Source organism: Tachysurus fulvidraco, chromosome 18, assembly GCF_022655615.1.
Source record: "Tachysurus fulvidraco isolate hzauxx_2018 chromosome 18, HZAU_PFXX_2.0, whole genome shotgun sequence".
NCBI classification, from domain to species: domain Eukaryota; kingdom Metazoa; phylum Chordata; class Actinopteri; order Siluriformes; family Bagridae; genus Tachysurus; species Tachysurus fulvidraco.
This window is the reverse complement of record NC_062535.1, coordinates 11,092,134-11,109,472: the sequence shown is the minus strand read 5'-3', so window position 1 is coordinate 11,109,472 and position 17,339 is coordinate 11,092,134. Positions and strand designations below refer to the sequence as shown.

The 17,339-nt window shown below is 39.4% G+C and overlaps 1 protein-coding gene across 6 annotated transcripts in view; it reads right to left on the bottom strand.

Moving 5' to 3' along the window:
- Window positions 1-397: 397 nt before the first annotated feature.
- atp11a (ATPase phospholipid transporting 11A) overlaps window positions 398-17,339 on the bottom strand; it is an 80,291-nt gene continuing 63,349 nt past the window's right edge. For 2 of the 6 annotated variants that reach the window (XM_027156396.2, XM_027156394.2), the window contains exons 26-30: window positions 15,906-15,929; window positions 13,615-13,680; window positions 13,364-13,467; window positions 12,955-13,120; window positions 398-6,731 (exon numbers count right to left, since the gene is read on the bottom strand). In XM_027156396.2, the coding sequence (XP_027012197.2) occupies window positions 6,459-6,731; window positions 12,955-13,120; window positions 13,364-13,467; window positions 13,615-13,680; window positions 15,906-15,929 (633 nt within the window). In that variant the 3' untranslated portion in view covers window positions 398-6,458. Of the gene's footprint in view, window positions 6,732-9,068; window positions 9,160-10,421; window positions 10,512-12,954; window positions 13,121-13,363; window positions 13,468-13,614; window positions 13,681-15,905; window positions 15,930-17,339 lie in introns of all 6 variants that reach the window. The other 4 variants (XM_027156398.2, XM_047803126.1, XM_047803127.1 and 1 more) reach the window with 4 other exon arrangements.

Below are 17,339 nucleotides of genomic sequence, written 5' to 3'. Positions count from 1 at the left end.
AATATAAGCTGCAATAAGGTGGGATGTGGTAGCTCAGTGGCTAAGGTGTTGGGCTACTGCTCGGAAGGTCATGGGTTCGAACCCCAGGTCCACCAAGCTGCCAATGCTGGGCCCTTAACCCTCAGTTGTAAGTCACTCTGGATAAAGGTCTCTGCTAAATGCTGTAAATGTAATAAAATGCAGCTCATCAGAAAGTCCTGAAGATTCTACAGTCTGAACCCCAGCATTATTGGTTCAAGGCTCAGGTAAGGGCTTAGTATTTAATTTTATTCAGGGCTTTGAAAACGCACCCTCAAAACAAACTGTGTTAGACAAATTTAATGAGTTTTTTTTTTTCACTAATAGAAATGTAATATACAACAGAAGAGGAATAGAAATAAAATATTCCACACCAATACAGGAGTTTTCTTCATTTATTTATTACAAGCAGTTTTACAGCTTTTGCGCTGTTAATAACTACAGAAAAGCTGGCAAAAATCCACATATATCTACAGATATCAATCTGTTAAAAACTGTATACAAAAAGACCCCCAAACTGTACAGTGAATCAGGACTACAGGTATACTGTAAAGTGTACAGTAGTATACATACATTTTAAATATACAGTATAGACTTGGTTAAGAGCAAAATCACACTTTGTGCTGACGGATTGAGAAGAAAAAAAATGATAAAAAAAATAAAGACAAGAAAAGCAAACAGACATTCGGTTAAAGTGAATAGGCTGGCGTTGAGTTACTGTGAGCCCCACTAGAGTCAGTAAAGCCTTTACAACAGTATAGACATCTAGAATAGTATTTGGTCACACTTTGTGAACAGCAGCGAATGGACGTCAAAGTGTCTTCCTAGTTTCCTAGTCTTCCTAGTGTGATGCGTCCTCGAACAGTGCACGTCAACACGACTAATGAAAGAGCAGAAGATTAAAGCTATTTCGCAACCTCTTCTGTTATACTGGTTTTTATATTGCCATCCTCTGCCGGATCTCTAATTTTGGTTGGTATAAAACAAACTAATCCCGTAAATCGAGTGGGTTTTTTTTTAAACCTCTGAATACAAAAAATAGCAAAAATGACTTTTTTTTTTTTCTCAATAAGATATACAAAATATTTCTACATCTGTCAGATCTATAGGATAAAATCCAGTGTTTAAACAGAGACCAGTGTCCAGCGAACATCTGATTCCTGGCTTAAAAATAAATCCTACACGATACAGTGGCTTGTCGGAAAAGAAATAAAAGTTCAAAAGAGCAACACAAGTGTCTTCCCTCCTAAATAACTCTTATATCTGTGAAGGAGATTGGATCCTGCACTGCCTTCCTGAAGAAATGTGCACAGTTCACATCATCAGTGTTCTAGTTTGCAACAGAAGAAGTGGTTAAGTACTGGTGGAAGATGGAAATGACATATCAGCCGAATGACATGTTGACTGAACACTGCTTTTTTTCACTTCATGTCAGTGACACTTGCACTTTTTGGACCAGACTTCTCCTTTAATACATTCAGAATCTTAAACATTTCTTAGAATACAACAAAACAGTGCTAGAAATGAATAAACATGTCTACATTTCCAGTGATTTTACTTTCTTTATATTAACGTATGACACAGTGGTTGTAAAAACAGACCCGTATAGTTTTAGTAACTAAAAATGGGATCAAATTAAACATTCAGAATGAATAGAATTTCATTCAGTAATGTGTCTGGGTTGAGGCTTTGCGACTGCTTCAGAGACTGATGTTCATTTTTTTATTCAGGAATGACTATTTTAAAGCAGAATGCATCGCAATATAGACGTTCAGTGGTTCTAGTCCAGGTGTAAGTATTAATCCCAGGACTGACAACAGAGTCACTGGGTAAAAGCCAATTAACCCTCAACCTGTCAGATATACACTAATATATAAATAAGCAGAATGTTAAAAAAAAAAAAAAGATGCACGATTTAGCTTAGCAGCTACCGTTAACATGCAGACACCCAAACTGTGACGAACTGATGATGTATTTGAGCTTGAGTAACAAACAGTGATTACATTCAGAGACACAGAGCAATGCAGCTTTGGACCAGAAGCAAATTCATCATTAGATTGTTCATTAGTTCATTCATTCCTAAATTCAATCTCTAAGTGTAAACCTTAGACACACACATACACATACATACACAATAATATATAGCTTTTCTATTTTGATTGTGGCATTATGTACATTTGAACTATAACAAGTCTTTAAAAATAAGGATATCTTTCCAAAGTCACACCTGACAATCCTTATAAGTCAGGAATAAATAAAGTATTGACCTTGGTGTTTTTTGCTTGTTGTTAAGGGTTGGAAGAAAAATAAAAATTACAAGCATCCTGGACCTTTCATTTTATCTTTAAAACTTTCTATTAAGCACAAGGCACCTACTCACGAGCAGCTAAAACAGAGAGAAACATGAAACAGCCGAGGCAACAACATTAAAAAAAGCAACAATAAAAAAACTACAACAACATCTTAGCAATCAATACATCGCCTCTCAATTTATCTCTCAGTCTCTGTCTCTTACTCTGCCGTGGACAATGGTTATAAGCTCAGAGATCGATGAACAGTTATGATATTTTTGGAAACAAAGACAGTAAAATTACGTATGAAAGTAGATGAGAGGATCAGATCCGACACGTCTGAGAATGTGAGCAAAGACTAAGACAAAAGAAGGAATGTAAAAGGAAAGGAGACAAAACAAAAGGTAAGATGTGTGATATGTCCTAGAATTATCTAAGCATTGCACTCTAAGAATTATACAACATGTATTTAGATTAGATTAGATTAGATGTACATGTACAATGTTAGGGCAGTGCTCCTTGAGCTACATGATGCTAACTGTATAGTACATAAACCCTTCATGACAACCGACATAAATCTATAAAATCTCCTGTTCCCACAGCCGCCTTCAGCAACATTCGAAGTGAAACTGATCCAAGAGCGAATCTAATGACTGATGACCGTGTGTTCGTGTCGGTTGCACCGTCACGACGGCTGACTCTGTAGCTCGTCTTACCGCTGTGATGTCACATGGACAGAACAGTGAATAGAGTGTGTTGCATAATGAATGTTTTTAAATAGCACAGACCTGGCAACCCTGACGAGGGATAAGGCGGTACGAGGGGAGAAATGCTGCCAGGTGTCTTTCAGTTCAAATCCAGCAGAATAACAGTAGAAAAGTGTTCAGAAGCGTACACAAAGCGTAAAAGATCGATCAGAAAATAGAAACGTTTACATTCTATCATGTGATTTTAGCAAAATTAGCTTAAATACAGCAACATTTCTAGTGTCAGGATTTTAAATAAAGTGGATACGCAACGCAGCAGCTTCACTACCCAAACCCGAGCACCTGGAGGTTCCTGTACGACGCTGTATAATTACTTTATTACAATCAACACCATTACAACGATTTAAAAAGTGGGATTTTTGACACATTGTTTATTTTTCTCTTTCGAATGAAAACGCTCCATTTTATTTTACCGTTTGAGCTGAAATTTCTAGCAGTAAATGTTTCTTTGTTGTGGGGGCGGAGTTTGTAAGAAATGGGAAAGGACGGAGGGCGGGGCTTCCAGGAGATAAGCCTGAACACCTACATAGCTGTCACTCATTCGAGATTTAAATGTCGATTATCTGCTGTTGTTAACATGGAGCGTAAAAAGGGACGGCTTTATTTTTTGTTTTTGTGAATTTTAGAGTGTTAAAATGTGTAAAAGTTGAGGTCAGATCTGCATAACACCACTCATCCTGACCCCTAACTGGATTTAATATAAATGTTGACAACATTTAAAGTGTTATGTTAGTTTTCAAGTCTTAACAGTTGAATTGTTTAAAAGACGTACTGTACAATGAGCACATAGTCGTTGTGTAATTTAAAGAGCAGGTCAACAGACAACAAAACACAAAATCATGTCTACCAGATGTCACTTAATTCAGCTGTTATATCAACTCCACATCTGGAGTGAATAAAGCAACTGATTAAAGGTGTACACCTGACACTAGGACCTGTAATAGCCAGCTGTCATGAAGCCTTGATGTAAAGTTTTACCAAGAAAACAGATCAATGTTACCCAATTTGAAGCATTACCCTATAAGCAGCTCTTATTGTTTTGTATTAACTTATCAGTCTCTCTATTCTATAAAGTCAGATGCTCAACAGACATTTTTAGAGAAATCCAAGATGGCTTCTCTTCACTATGAAGTTGATTAATTAAAGGGACGTGCTACATATTGAACAGGTAATGTCAATAAAGTGGCTTATCGAGTGACACAATGAACACACCAGACAAACAGACAGTGACTATGAATGCTAATCAGGCAGTTATAATGACAGCGTGACGCAAGCGTAGCGACACGAGACTCCGCGCTGAGGCTCAACCCAGGAATAAAACCTTGTTAACAGACATTAGATACTAGCCACATAAACATAGCAAAGCTCTGCCATTGGGAGTGACAAGAAAAATGAGAAGTCTTGAGGAGTCTTGTGTCGCTTAGCCTGCTGTAGATGATGTTATAAGAAGCTAGCTACTGCTAGCCGCCTGTCTAAAAAAGAAAAAAAAAAGATTCCCTGCTTTTACACTGATCTTCAACCAGCTTTTCTGTTCATCAATATATTTACATTACACCAAAATACAGTTCTTGCAATCTATCTATCAAGATAGATAGACATACAGACAAACAGACAAAATAGTAATAGATGAAAAACTGATCTGCAATCAGCCTAAAAAGGGAACTGTCTACCATCCAGCTGTCTGCTGGTGCAGCGTGTGAACTTAAGGCAGTGCGGTAGGATTGGTCTAATGCCGTCATGCGCCCGTTCCCCGCTCCCTCAAATCGGTGTAAGGCAAGAACAACACTAGTTTACTCAGTTAATCTATTATTTTACAACCTTTGGTGTCCAGACCACAGTATGAAGCATGGGTAATGTTACAGCGTTAAGGCAGAAGGACATGGATGCTAAGGTAGATAGTCACGTTTGTCAGCAGAAGCTTTACCAAAATAAATAAATAAATAAAAAGCTAAGGAAAGGCATTTTAATGGGCAGAGGGAGGAGAAAAGGGTTGACAAAGAGCTATAGCACATCTCTGAGCACCAACACCAGACTAACAAGCTGCCACTCTTTTAAACTGTTCCTAGCAATAGAAGTTAAGTTGCTTTGTCATACGAGCTACTCGACTGGTGCTATTATAATACAAATGACAAAGCTGTGAGAGTACGATTCTAGCTCTTACAAACACACTACTACACACATACACACCTATGGCATCCTTGGCGAGCTCTACTGTATCTATCTAGTGGAATAAAGATGCAACGATGGCTAAAGTTCAGCCACTTACAATTCAAAATAACGGTGCTTTTACGGAGTGTTCCTCAAAACCAGAGTTGCGCAAAGACACCAGTTAGCTCTAAAAAAATGTTTTTTTAAATAATAAAATTAAATAAAAAGAAAAGAAGGAAGGAAGGGAAGAAAAACAAAAGAGAAAAAATACAAAGAAGTGTGAGGATCTGTTCAGATCACACGACTCGGTGTCATATAAATGTCATATACACTCACTGGCGCTGTACACCTGCACATACATTACCTGCAATAAGCCAAATAGCCAATCACACAGCGGCAGCAGCAGTGCAACGCATATTATCGTGTACAGCGTAATGTAATGTAACCTTCACCCTTAAACAGAATGTCTTTAGAGCTTACGCAAACAAAAACATCCAGAGAAGATTCTCCAGACCAGCGTAAGCTGCAAGGAAGGTTAAACACACAAATAAACACTCTTTACTAACGTGGTGAGCAGAAAAGCATCTCGGAACACACGACGTGTCAAACGGTGAGGTGGAGGAACTACAAGAGCTGAAGACCACATCAGGTTCCACTTCTGTCACACCTGAGCATGAATGTGAGGCTACTGGGGAAAGCGGAGTGGTGGGGACAGACGGAGTAAAAAACATAGCCTGGTCTTTTCCCCATGATTGGCTGTGTGATCGATTGGCTGATTGGACAATTGCATGAACGAGTGTTACAGGTGTTTCTAATAAAGTAGTCGGTGAGTGTGTGTGTATATATATATATATATATATCTCCACATTCAGATCATTTCTATCCAGAGGGAAAGCTGTATGTTGGATTTTAGCTGCTCAGTGCCAGGATATTAGTTTCAAGTCATTTTCACATGGGAGGTGTGATTCAGGGTAACACACACAACCACAAACAAGCATATACACGGGAAACAAGGTACAAAAAGGCCCCCTAAAACAGCACTTTGTACACTCCTATGGATCTGCTGGCCCACTAGGGCTGCTTCCAAACCACCAACCAACACCCAGCCTTGCTGCTGTGTGCTGCCTTGGTGACAAGAGTGTGAACTTCAAGTGAATACTAAAACAATTTGTAATTTCAGGATCAGGTCTGCACTATCCTGTGCAAGTCTCAATGTTTTGCTCAGATTTTTGTTTCAGATGGAAGTTTCACGACCGGGTGCGGCGTAGGCATACCCTATCCCGGACAGCCTGGGGTTTCCCCCAAATCGGAAGAAAGGCTGGAAAGTGCAGTAGTCGGGGCCGCCACCCCAGCGGGTGTACATCACTTTTTTACGAGGGGGAGAGTCAGACCTGCGATGGGTGTGGCTTTGATCCTCATCAGCGCCCTGTTTGTGGGCAGGTGGAGTGTGGATGGAGGATAGAGGGGTAAACTCCGACAGCTGACCCTTATACAGCTTGTCTGCGTTCTGTACAAAGAACAAAAAAAAAAGAAGAGAGGAACAAATGAGAAATGTAGAAGAGACAAAGATGAGAGAGAGACAAAGATAAGATAAGAGAGAGAGAGAGAGAGAGAGAGAGAGAGAGAGAGAGAGAGAGAGAAACAAGCACAGGCACTGGGCAAACACACAATAGTGTTCACAAAAGTTAAACCAAAATCACCCACAAGCCCCAAACACAAATTCTGCAAAAGGTGCAAAAAGGCAAAATACACAATCATGCAATCATGAAAATCAGTGAACGAGAGTTCTGAGTGCACAGTCCTAGAAGGTACTGACATGGAGATCAAAATCAATGCTCGATTACTATTTATTTATCCAGTAGGACTGGTTACATGTAACAATAAAGACAACAGGAGTTTCTTTTAGTTTTCAGTAACCTGTAATTCTCATCATTTCATCTCATCATTGTTCATGCTCCTTCTGGCTTCCTCGCGTGTGTAATTCGTCCTGGTCTCCATATAAATGTTCCTCAGTATATTATCCTACTCACTGCTTCCTCAAGCGGATTTTGTTTAATCACGAAGGTTTAGACAAATCTTGAGATTTCATTAAGATATACTAGACGTTTTTTTTTTTTTTTTAACAGAGAATGTTTCAAATAAAATTAGTTTGTTAGTGATTTATCTTTCATTTTCAGTGCACTTTGTCATGGACAGAGTATGGTTACAGACACACTTTATTACCTATTGATCTGATTCCTGTATTGTTCATTTTTCCTTTTATATATATATATATATATATATATATATATATATATATATATATATATATATATATATATATATATATATATTTTCTTGCATATTTTCTCCCCAATTTAGTCTATTTTCTCCCCAATTCCTACTCCAGCTAGCGACTGAGGAGTCTGTAGGCTAACAAGTAAAAACAACGGCTCACTATGCGTCACAGGACGGTGTAACACAGAAGAAAGCTCTGTCCGTTAGTGTGGATTTTTCACTGTTAAGCCTTAACCAAATTTCTGCAATACGGGAAAAATTCGTTAAGAAGCCTGCAGTACCACATCAGGACACTATAGTGTCTAAAAAAATAAATTTAAACCAAGCAAAATATTGTATAACAATGTTTAATCATGTCTTGGGAGAATGATCATCAGGACCCTGTAGGACTGTGCGGTCAGTGAACAGGACAAGCTTTTATTTCTCCAGCGATGCGTTACGTCGGACAGATGCAGGAGAGATAAGATCAGTGTTAGGTCCTCACACTGGAAACAGAATAGATGTGTGTTTTTGTGTGCCGATATTAAGTCTCCATAACCACCCCAGCCTGTCGGTTCTCACAGCAAAACTCACAGCACGCACCACACCAGGGGCGTCGCAGTATCGTCACCATCAGACTCATCAAATCTATAATTATCAACGGAGCTAAATGGTGCTGAAGGAACGCTTCAGACGTCATTTCTAGTCGTTTCGGAGCAACATGAATACACATGTCACTTTCTGGAATATTACAGAAGGACTTTATTTGACAGTGTGATACATGTAATAATAGTTTATTGTAATCCCAAGTAAATTCTGGTACACGCTCTGCATTTTAAAGCACAATGATATTTTTGTTATTGTCAACACTACAGTGCAATACATTGCCGTGTATATGTAATTGTGAAGTCCAGGATGAAACACTACTTGGGGGGTCGTGCTGTTATAGGAAAATAATTAACGATGACGGGGTGTGATCTGGCCCGATGAAGCACGAGTTACTGTCTTTTCATATAACCGGAAGCTCTGCAGTATTAAACCTCTTATGGGTCAGCGACATTTATTAACGAAATGTATTAACACTAAACACTCCTTAAAAAAATGCTCAATAAAAGTCTCCTTACAGGTGAAACTTACATTCTCTCCCAGCGAGTGGACAGAGGACAGAAAAAAACGTTTGATATTGATCACAATAATCAGGAGAAACTTTTTACACGAGCCCTTAATAACACACTTGCCAATGTATTTTAGTTTATGGGGTCAAATCGATTAAGGTTTTTTTTGGACATTTTGCATATTAGAAATCAAAGAGGGAAGTTAAAAGTAATTATTCATATAACATCTAGCCATTTGGCTTAAACATGTCGAGCAACGCTGCTATGTACAGTTACATCTAACACGTTCTACAGTACTTCTATGAGTCCTGCAATGCATGTGTACCAGATGTTACTCCAGATCTGTGGATTAAACACTAAGTAATACACCGCAGTGTAAAATAAATGCTTGTGTTAACCTGGTATTCGTTCTAGATCTGATGAGTCTGATGGTGGACCGGATGTTAGTACAAGCCCCTGTTTGTTCTCTTTACCATGCTGCTGTTAAGCCTCAGTAGTTGTCTGAACCCCATGTAACAGGGAGTCCTCACTGTGTGCTAGAAAGGTCCTATCAGCTTTCATCCTCTGTGGACAGCCACACACACACACACACACACACACACACACACACACACACACACACACACACACACACACACACACACACACACAGACTCAGCCTAAAGGAAATGGCTGTATGAGGTGGAGGTGTGAGGTTCCTTACTGCTTGCTTAGTGTTTCTTCAGTACACAACGTTCAGATCAACCTGTTCCTGTTCAAAAGGTTAATCAATAAAAACAAATAAAACAAAGAAGGGACATGTGACACGTAGAACGCTGCATGGAAGCATGGAACCATGCAGCTCTGCGTTGCATGTAGCAATGGACAGATTTCACATTTCGTATTCATCCAAACTACAAACACAGATGTCCGCTTACATTCATGCACGTGAGCACACAGAGCAGTGCATGCAGTTACGAAGCACACGAGCACAACTGGAGCAAGCGCCACTTCTGAGGTACCACAGCTCTTCTTACAGTCATTACTGAGAGCTCAGCAGGCTTACGTCTTCGACTAATGCCTTGCCAATAAATCACTAACCCATGTCTGTCGTTTCCGTTGCTGAAAAACACGGCTATTAGATTGATCGTAATTAAATATGGATGTGTTTGTAGACCACAAAAGTTTTCCATAATGCGGCTAAAAGATTCGTGTTGACAGAAAGACATTGTGGGGTTTTTTCTAGTGGTTTTTTTTTTTTGTTCAGAGATAATTATTCATATGGATAAATATTAGGAGGTCTGTCTGCCTATCTGTGTCTTTTTATTTATATTCCTTATATTCATAATGCTAACTAAAGATGAAGATGGCAAACACATTGTGTTAAAGCAACGGAGAATTTTTATTTTTTATTTTTTTAGTTACATCAGCAAAATGGACCGTTAAATTGAGCTGTCTGTCTGACAGACAGACAGCTCAATTTAACGGTCCATTTTGCAGGAATAAAAAAAAAATATATTTTTTTTAAATTATTAAAAAATTCTCAGTTGCTTTAACAGGATGAGTTTTCCAACTTTGGTTGGCATTACGTACATCCATACATACATACATACATACATACATATATATATATATATATATATATATATATATATATATATATATATATATATATATATATATATATACACACACACACACACACACACACACACACACACACACACACACACACACAAATAATTCTGACTAGTAAGAAGTTCTTGGCCCCCAGGTTTCAGTAACTTGTTCCACACGCGCACACACACACACACACACAAACACATGCGAAGAGACTGAAGGGTCACCTCCTGCCCAGTTCAGAAACTGATACTGCTGGAGGTCTGAGAGAGCATAAAGATGGTGGACTGCTCGGCGGTAAGGCACTGGCGCTTTGTCTGCCGTTACCACGGCCACGTGGGTTCAGAGGGCAAAGATCAAGATTCAGGGGTTAAAGACACAGTGGTAAAGGGCAAGTCGATGGATGCAGTCGTACGTTGTGGGAGAAGAGGCAGACAAGGAGAGAAGAGAAGAGGAAAAGACAAAAACAGGTTTAGAAGCGTTAACATGGAGGGAGGGGTTAGAGCTCCAAAACGCTATATGAGCTAAACTGTACCAGATTATTGCTCATTACTACTTCATGTTAGTATATTAAAGGCTAATCTGGAAAAGTAGGCAACTAGTTAAAGCAGAAATAAATGCACCCAACAGATTTATAGCTAATAAGGCTGTCAGAATAAATTTAGCTTAATTGCCCTTAAATTCAGTTTATTTTCTAAAGACGTTTATTAGCATCTTAAAGGGATTTTCTACTAGTGCACTACATGGGGTATAACATACGTATAACACTGACAGTGTACAGCCTTCGTAGTCACTATATACTGTATAAAAAAAAAATCAGAAGCTCTTTGTTTAAAAAACTGTAAACTAGTTGGAAAACGCTGACACGGTTTAACCGTAACGACGATCGTGTGAGAAATACTGTACATCTCACCACATCCTTGTGATTTTCTTTTGCGTATTCAAAATGTTTAATTCAGTAATTCTGTATGAGTGACGATTATTTATCAGCCTTAGTAGCTACAAACTTGTGGATTTTTTTTTTCCTTTAAGCCAGAGTTTAGTCTTTAGTTTTTGTAAACATACAGAGAGATTTTAAAAGCTGTAAAGTTCAGAGTTAAGGGCAGGTTCATCAGAAAGTACAGTATAGTGTACACATCTTCAGTCAAGGAGAAGTTCAAGGAAACGTAGGACATCCTTCAAAAAAAAAAAAAAAACGTGCTTTTTCTTTTTTTTTTTTTTAAACACTGAATAAAAAGAAAATAAAGAAGAGATCTGGAACGTTGCAGCTGAGGACTTCCTGAGCTGCAAACGCTTATACACTTACATCCAGCATTCTCGGGATTGATCCGTAGCAAAGGTAAATCTAAAGACCGTAAATGTGGTCGAAACAAAGTCAGGGCTACAACAATACCATGTTTAGAAGCACAAAGTAGACAGAAATAGAACAGTAAAACATCCTGCAAGCTTTTATTAAACTGTGACTAGATCAACTTTACAGTGCTGTAATGTGTGAGAAGATGTATGTGTGTGATCGAGTCGTGTGATCTCGAAAAATAATTACAGCAGTGTGTGTGTATGTGTGTGTGTGTGTGTGTAACAGATGATAACTCTCACGCTTCTCCCCCGAAATTAATGTGTAAATCTGTTTACCATAGCGTTGCCATAGTAACTGGTGCAGATATTCAGATAAATTATGTCAAAATAGTCTTTTCTCATGAATCTATTGATTTGATGAAACTTTATCCATAAAGGGTTGTAAGAGAAAACATTTACACGATCATGTTTTTTTCTCTCCATTTCAGAGTTGTTTTTATTCTCTGAGTCATTTGCTGTCTCTGGTGTTATTTGTACCCCGAGTCAGTCATTAGACCTGTGATCTAATCTAGTGAACCTCTTCCATAAAATGTAAATATTTCTGGTGATATTTTGGGCCGTTTCACAAACTTATGTGAAGCTCTAGCTGTTTATCTAATTCAACGGTTTCATCACACAGCTACTGTAGATAGAAACAATACAATACTGTGACTCGTGTGTGTGGTACGTTACACACACTGTGTTCGTTCTCCTTCCAATTAGTGGAAACGGTACACCTAAAATTCAATACAGCCTAATAAAGGCTCTTCTCGGACTACATGCTATTCTACAGTCGCCTCGAGAATTTTAATGTATAAAATTGGGGGGAGGGGTGCGCTACTCTGGATTTCCACTAGGGGGCAGAATAGAGCAATAAACTTTATTTCATTAGCAACCGGCAAACATGACGCTGTACTCAGGTAACTTTCCAAACTAACTAATGTGATTCCTTACTGTAACGGCGGGTTGAAAATAATTTTAAGGTTTGTAATTTTTTATTTATCCCCTGACTTCAATATTATGGGATCTAACTGATGAGGGGGTGAATACTTATGCTTAAGTAACTGTCTATATAAAGTAAAAGCTTTATAATGTTTTTAACTTCAGATACAAATCAATGATTTACTTTAAGTCTGATTATTTATATATAATATATTTATATGTTGTTGTTTTTTTCTTAAACTCAAAGCTAATAACACTGATGATGGAGGTCTAAAGGTCTAAAGGTCCGTTCACTAGACTGAGTGTAATCTGGCTCATTATGCCAAATGACTTGACATGACACCCCATGTTCTTTGATATTCTCTTTATAATATCCAAGAAGGTTTAGAGAAAAAAAACCAAAAACAGGTAACATTATTGGAGTAGCAGTGTAAATCTAGCAGCAGTAACACAAATGTGTAAATCTAGCAGCAGTAAGTGTACCTGTATTTTCTCGGTGGTGGTGGGCCACAGCGCTCTCCACAGCACTTTTTTAAGCACGTCAGGCAGCAGACTGACCATGATGAGCAGAATGATGCTGAGCCACGCCGGTCCACTGGCTAACATCTGCATGAAGACGTAGTACATCCTCTGGTAGTTCAGGAACGGCCTTTTACGGGGAGAGGAAACGAACTCTGATTTGCTAAAGACTAAAGTTGTTCTGTTTACACAAGCTGGATACAATAATACACAATATATTTGACAAAATATTGTTGTGTACAGATGGAAGACAAAATAAAAATGAAGCATATTGTTCCACATATCTCTAAATGACCTTTGCTTCACATTTACTCCAGCGAATGTTATTAGAGTGGCACACTGGAGTTACTTTCTGGAAGGATGTAAAACATACCAAATGATGCCGCCCCAGAGAAGTGAGAAGATCACGTAGAACAGCAGAGATCCCCAAATGACAAAATGGTTGATCCAGGTCCAATAGTGTGTGTCCAGAGCGAGCTGCAGGGTGTTAATACAAAGATGATGTTTATGTATAAAAAAAACAAAAAAACATAAATTATCACTTTCATTTTTGTGTGTGTGTGCGTGTGTGTGTGTGTGTGTGTGTGTGTACATACACACACACACATATATATATAGTGCTACCTTTAACGTGACTGTAAATACCAGCACTGTGAACACCAGAGTCCCAAATGTCCAGTTTCCGAACATCTGGATAAGAAACACAGTAATAACAGCAATAACACTCATTTAATATAAACACAAACGTCTAAAAGTAAAGCCTAGTCTGCATAATTAATGCCTATTAACAAGCCTTGATATACTACAGTGTCTTTATCATATAGATCAAAATATTCGGCCTGTCGTAGTCATTTCCAACAGTCTGTGGTGTTTCACTCAAAGTGTTGAGGCCTTGATTTAAAAGTAAATAAAGTGTCCGTCATTAGCTTGCACCGGTTTGGACTCGGATCACTCAATAAACCCTGATTAGAGTAAGAAGGATGTTTAGTCTGGATGGTTTGTGTATGTTTTTACGTGGTCATTACTGCATTCGGAGCTGTTTGAGTGTCAGACTGACGGTGTTGTTCTTACTACATGACCTAGTGAACCAGTATCCATGAATGAAATGATAAAGACTTCTGTAAATCGCTTCGGATAAAGAAATCTGCCAAATATCATAAAAGTAAATGTCAGATTCACATAATCCTCTTCTAGCCTCTGTGAGGATTCTGCATAGGAGCACTCGTACTCACAAGATCTTGAAACACAACGATATCGAGCGTAAGAGCGCCCAAGTGTTCCTCATCTCTGTGAGGTTGAGTCAAGGAGTAACAGAATTCCAGTGGACTCACATTTCAGCGAATTATGTCACGTCTAACTGAACACTGATCTCCAACCGTGAAAGAAACGAACCTTTTAAAACAGACAGAAATCGATCCGTCTTTGATGAACACATTTAACTATAAAAAGGCGCCAGTAACGGCTGTCTCTGGTAACTATGTTTACCGGCTTACCAGCTGTTTATTGACTCCAAATGTTGAAAAAACAATGAAAAACAAACAATAGCAGCCCACAGCAAACATGGAGAAATGCAGTGCAATGTTTAGAGTTTTAGTGAACACCACATGAAGCTGATGAGCTGCTAATACCAGTGTAAAACATGACACATGAAGCAACTTACCCCACTGTGAGAGGACAATGATACGGTAAAAGCACTGCAAGGACAAAATCTCTACGTACTGTAACTCATTATTCCACATGGGAAAATGATCGTCACACAAATACCTGAAGGTAGATTGTTTCTATGTACAGTGGGATGGGCAATATGACTATCATATCATATATATCATATATGATATATATCATATCATGGTACTTGAGAGATTTCTATTATAAAAAATAAGGGTCACAAATAAAAAAAATTAAATTAAATTAAATTAAAAAAAAAAATTAAAACTGTTCCATGAAATACAGCATGTAGCATGAGACAAAGAATTTAGTTTGATGATAATTCAATTTATCCTGTATAAAAATACAAATATAAAAATAACTAAAATAAAAATAAACACATTAAAAAATGAAAAATATATGTACTTTGTAAAAAATAATAATAAAAAGAAATAAAAACATAACATTGAATTTGAAGAAAACGTTTCTACAGTATAAAAGTCATATTGTTATATATTCATTCTATATATTTTATTTAACAAATAAAAAAATAAACAAACCAGAGTATAGTAAGTAAGTAAGCAAGTAAATAAATAAATAAAGCGGAATATAGAAAATATTATTGATGATAATAAAATTTTAAAAAACTGAAAATCAAGCATTCTAGAAGAATTATAATGGTTAAACTTCATAAAACCTGTGTTTGTTTATAATGCGTTTAAAATAGAATAAGTTTATAAAAAAAGATTGTGATATCTACAGTATGTGAAGTGCACAGTAACATCAATAATCACACATTATATTGTCATATTGCCCAGTCCAAATGTCCACAACATTTTAATATTTCCTTTCTCATGATCACTGGATCACATGACCAAACAGTTCATGTCTCTTCTAGTTGCCCAATTTGCCCTTGCAGTGAGGCGTGAGATGACGGACAGAAGTCCAACAAAACCTATGAGGATGACTACAGTGCCACCTTTCTTGGCGTGTTTTTGCACCTGACACACAAAGACACAAACGTGCTCTAGTGTACTACATAATGAGAGGGGAAGATGAGAGGGGTAGAGGATTAATCCTGCAGCACCCAGGTCTAATGAATGAGTGGACAAAGAGACGTTTTTTAGGACTTGGTTAGATGTGACTAGACTGAGGGTCAGCTCGGGAGGAGGAGGAGGAGGAGGAGGAGGAGGAGGAAGGTGAAAGGGGTAGAAACAGACCAAACTCAAACTAAATAGAAGATGAGAGACAGACAGGGACAGGCTTACCATCTGCGTGTTTGTGGCCATTAGCTGAGGAAAGGAAGAGGGGGAAGGAGGGGGGACAGGAAAGAGTAAGAAATAAGAGGAAGAAACAGAAAGAGAGAGAAAATAAATAGAAAACCAACCAGAGAAGAAAAAAGGGAAGGGGCAAAAAAAAAGAAAAATTAGGATGTTATAATAACACAAAAAAAACCCCGAAACCAAATCAAACAAGAAACAGGCAATCCAGAAGGATGAATATAATCAAACTTGATGGCACAGAGAAAGATGTTCCAGCATGCTTTGTGTCGTACATGAATGGAAAAGCACCTGTAATGCAAGCTGCATCATTTCACACGCACACACACACGTGCACGCAGAGTCACACACACAGAGACACCCACAGACACAGATGCACACATACAGACACACACACGCACACAGGCACAGATGCACGCACACAGACACACGCACGGGCACAGATGCACGCACACAGACACAGCTGCACACACACAGGCACACGCACGCACACAGGCACACGCACAGGGACAGACACAGCTGCACACACACAGGCACACGCACGCACACAGGCACACGCACAGGGACAGACACAGCTGCACACACACAGGCACACGCACGCACACAGGCACACGCACAGGCACACGCACAGGCACACGCACAGGCACACGCACAGGCACAGCTGCACACACACAGGCACACACACAGGCACACACACGCACTCAGGCACACGCACGCACACAGGCACACGCACAGGCACAGTTACACACAGCTGCACACACACAGGCACATGCACAGGCACAGACAGCTGCACACACAGGCACAAGCACAGGCACAGACACAGCTGCACACACACAGGCACACGTACGCACACAGGCACACCCACACACACAGGCACAGACACAGCTGCACATACACAGGCAAACGCACACACAGGCACAGACACAGCTGCACACACACAGGCACACGCACGCATCACAGGCAAACGCACACACAGGCACAGACACAGCTGCACACACACAGGCAAACGCACACACAGGCACAGACACAGCTGCACACACACAGGCACACGCGCACACAGGCACACGCACGCACACAGGCACACACACAGGCACACGCACGCATCACAGGCAAACGCACACACAGGCACAGACACAGCTGCACACACACAGGCACACGCGCACACAGGCACGCACACAGGCACACGCACGCATCACAGGCAAACGCACACACAGGCACAGACACAGCTGCACACACAGGCACACGCACGCATCACAGGCAAACGCACACACAGGCACAGACACAGCTGCACACACAGGCACACGCACGCATCACAGGCAAACGCACACACAGGCACAGACACAGCTGCACACACAGGCACACGCACGCATCACAGGCAAACGCACACACAGGCACAGACACAGCTGCACACACAGGCACACG